This window comes from Egretta garzetta, unplaced genomic scaffold, assembly GCF_000687185.1.
Source record: "Egretta garzetta isolate BGI_Z169 unplaced genomic scaffold, ASM68718v1 scaffold101, whole genome shotgun sequence".
Taxonomy (NCBI): Eukaryota; Metazoa; Chordata; class Aves; order Pelecaniformes; family Ardeidae; genus Egretta; species Egretta garzetta.
Genome location: NW_009258666.1, coordinates 1,745,986 through 1,749,695, shown reverse-complemented (window position 1 = coordinate 1,749,695; position 3,710 = coordinate 1,745,986). Strand labels below are relative to the sequence as shown.

Below are 3,710 nucleotides of genomic sequence, written 5' to 3'. Positions count from 1 at the left end.
CCCGGAGCGGGGGGGGTCGCCACGGGCGGCCCCCGGGGGCATGCAGGGGGTGGCTGTGCATGCAGGGTGCTGCCGGCCCGGCCCCGCGAGCCTGACCTGAAGCTGCCACCTTTTTCTTGCAGCCACGTGAGAAGGGGCGGATGCGTTTCCACCGGCTGCAGAACGTGCAGATCGCCCTGGATTTCCTGAAGCAGCGACAGGTAAGGGCTGATTTAGGCTCATCCAGAAGCAGAGCTGGGGGGTTTGTGGGTCTGTCTCCTGGCTGGGGCTTGGGAAGCGTCAAGAAGCAGCATCGGCCCGTGCCAGGGTGTACCCGTCCCTGCGGTGCTGGGGCTGGTTGGGGACTGCTGTCAGGGGACTTTTCCCCGTAGGCGTTGTGTGCTCTCAGAACCACCCATGCAGGATCCGAATGATGGATCAGACTCCAGTTCTGGGAAGGGGTTTGCAAATGTCACAGGCAGAGGCACTTCGGCACCCCAAAAGCCTCACCCAGGGCTCCCTGGCGGATCCCGGCAGCGGGGACAGGAGGCTATGGCATGTCCCTGCCTTCCTCCCAGCTTCAGGGGAGATGGGGCTGTTGGCTCCGGCTCAGCCCCACGCAGTTGTGGCCTCGGTGCTGGCACAGCCGGGTGCCTCTGTGCGGCATCACCCCTCCGGACGGCCGGAGTCCTCCCTGGGCAGCATCTTGGCTTTTGGAGGACAGGCTCCCTCCACCGAGCTTTTGGGAGGTGCCTGTGCAACTGGCAGAGACCAGGCATCCTCCGCACCCCCCGGGCAGATCCCAGTCGGAGCAGTGGGATGCATCCCAAGACTTGTTGGCTCTGCAGGTGAAACCCCCGCAGCCCCGGGGCCGGGTGTCCTGTTCCGCCTGTTGGGTCAGGTCTCCCCGCCGCGATGCTCCTCAGATACGCCAGGACGATGATAAATTGTACCAGTTCATGCTGAAGCAGACATTTTTCTCTCTCTGCTGGCCTGAGGGCACGGAATAAATTTGAGTGCCCCACTCCAGGGAGGGTGAGGCGCTTCCAGCCCCTCCCCTCCTCCTCCCCAGCGCCTTGATAGAGACATTTTGCCGGGGGCTCTTGGGAACTTGTTTCTCTACTTGGATGAAACAGCTTTTTCCTTTGAAGCGTGATGGCTTGGTGACAAGAGGCCTCGCTGGGACGTCTTACCCCAGATGCTCCTGCTAGAGATTGTGTGGTCCCATTGAGTGTTGGGGAGCAGGGACACCCCCATGGGGAGCCCGCCGGGGGAGAAGAACCCAAAGGACGTGGCAGCTCCTGGGAAGACGGCTGCAAGGAGAGCAGGAGCAGCAGCCGGGCAGCACCGCTCTGGTTTGCATCTGCTGGAAGCGCCAAGGCTGGTGCCTCCGGTGCTGCAGGCATCTCCACGGGGTTCAGGGACCGCACATGCATTGAAACCACCGCTAGAGCAAAGCAGCCGGCAGGGAGCTGCGTGGGGCTGGGGTCTGCCGGCACGAGGGCTTTCGGCTGGTGCTGGGGACAGACCCTCAGCGAGGGCAGCAGCAGCACTTCTGCCTTTGTTAGGGCTGATTGATTAGCAGCGTGGTTTTGAACCCAGGAGGGAGTTAATAAAGCTCGGCCATCCTCTTTTACCCATGCTCTGTGGTCTGGAGCTATTAAATTATGCACTAGTGCTCAGGGCTTTGGGGATGAGGCACTTCACCATGTGAGCCGAAATAAAGCAGTTAAGTGCTGGGAAAGCACTTCTGGATAGAGAGTGCTGGAGACATGGAAAATCCATCCCCATTCCCGAGCAGGGGCGTGGGGTGGCCTCGCTGCCTCTTCGGGAAGCGCTGGAGTCTTGCGTGTCCGCTCCCCGCTGAGGTGCTTGGGGTGGCCCTGGGGACAAGCGTGGCCAGGGACGCGTCCCCCCACGCTCTCGGTGGGTGAGGCTGACAGGGAGCTCTGACCCTGATGTTTCTCTTTCAGGTGAAACTGGTGAACATTCGCAACGATGACATTACGGACGGCAACCCCAAGCTCACCCTGGGGCTCATATGGACGATCATCCTCCACTTCCAGGTAGGTCATGGGAGTTTCTTGCTGAAAGGACATGGGGCAGGCGGCGGCAGCACGTTGTCTCCCCAGGGCGCTGGTGTCTGTCTCTGCGTGCGCGTGTTTCGTGGCGATGCCGGCACCACGCGGATCGGTCCAGAGGATCAACACCCATGGCAGTGTCATGGAGACGGGTGGCGGGGAATAGCAACGCCCTTTTCTCATCATTTACATAACGTGATCATTAACGATGGGCTGCGTGTGGTGGCCTCCCGGTTGGCACCAGGGTTGTTGGCGGTAGCTGTTTGCTCAGCTGAGTCCCTGAAGGAGAAAAGCAAATTCGGAGGGGGCCGCAGTGGGGACAGGCTGAGTAGGGCGGTTATCCCGAGGTGCTCCCGGCCCTTTGGGAGGTTGGCGCAGCCACGGGATCCTTCATTGGAGTGGAAAATGTCAGCTGCGTGACAGTGGTTCGGGATAGGGATGGGAGAAGCTCTCTGACCCAGCTGGGGTGCTGGGGAGCGCACTTAGGACCGTCTGCAGCAATCGTGTCCTATAGATGCTCTTGCAAAACAGGGTCTCTGGTCTTTAATAGCCTCAAATTATCCGGCTGTAGCTTTGATGCCCTCAGGGGGACGGCGTGTGGCCCCTAATGCCACCGCTGAGGGGTTTGCAGGGTGGTGCTGCTGCCATTAGCTGGTGACATTAGCTCTGGGGTCCATCACGGCCATGGGACCGAGCCCCTGGGAGCTGCTGTGTCCTGCCTCCCTGCCGTATCCCTGCTGGCATCTCTCAGATGAGACCAGCGCTGGCGTTGAGACGTCGTAAGGGAGCTTTTGGGTTTTGGAGGAGGAGTGGGCAATGCCCCGGGGAGCTGCCACCTCGCCCCGTGCCGGCGTGGCCAGGCTGGCCCCGTGTGCCGGGTGAGCCCCTCCTGACCTGTATTTCTTAGGAAGAGGCTTTTGGGGGGAACGTGGGGATAAATGGGGTGTAAGGCTGCTGATGAGGCGCGCTGCCGGTGTTTTGGCCCTGGGAAGCAGCCAGGGTCGAGCAGGGTCTGGATGCTGATGAGTCACTGTCGTCTCCGGTGGGGCCCTGGCTGGTGCCGTCCTGTCCCCGCTGTCCTCGGGGTGGCCCTGCCCTGGGGCGTGCTCTGCCGCAGGGGACCGGAGAGGGGATGGCGGGGGCCAGGCCGGGGCTCACGCCTCCCCTCCGCGCCCAGCTGGGAGGGGACGCTGCCACCCTGCTGGGGGGGACCGGGGGGGTGACCGGGGAGCTGGGCTGGCTCCGGCGAGCCTGCGTGTCCTCTCCCCGCCTGCGCTAACGGGATTTTTTCTGCGGTTGTAGCTCCATTGTGAATCTCTTAATCTCCCGAGTCCCAGCGCCGCTGCCTGGGGGCAGGCGGCTGGGAGAGCCCTGGGGAGGGGTTCGGGCTGTGCCAGTGGCCCCTGCTCCCTGTTTTCTGTCTCATCCCTGCTTTTGGCATGTGTTACCCTTCTCCGGTTTCTCCGAGGTGGTGAGAGGAGTCGGGATGCTGGATGCTCCTCAACCCCCTGTCCTTGGCAGCGTTTGGGGCAGGAGACGTGGGGCTGGGCTGGGACGGGAGCATCGGTGCTGTCGTAGCCGCTTGGAACCCCGCAGCCCCAGCTCCCTGAAGTGATGCCGGCTCCCCCGGGCCCCCTGGGCCGGCCCTCC

General features: G+C 62.7%; 1 protein-coding gene across 1 annotated transcript in view; it reads left to right on the top strand.

The window, feature by feature from the left end:
- Positions 1-3,710, top strand: part of MACF1 (microtubule actin crosslinking factor 1) — a 119,590-nt gene that overhangs the window by 7,359 nt on the left and 108,521 nt on the right. Inside the window, 2 exon segments of the mRNA XM_035904031.1 lie at positions 123-200; positions 1,953-2,045. Coding sequence (XP_035759924.1) covers positions 123-200; positions 1,953-2,045 — 171 coding nt within the window.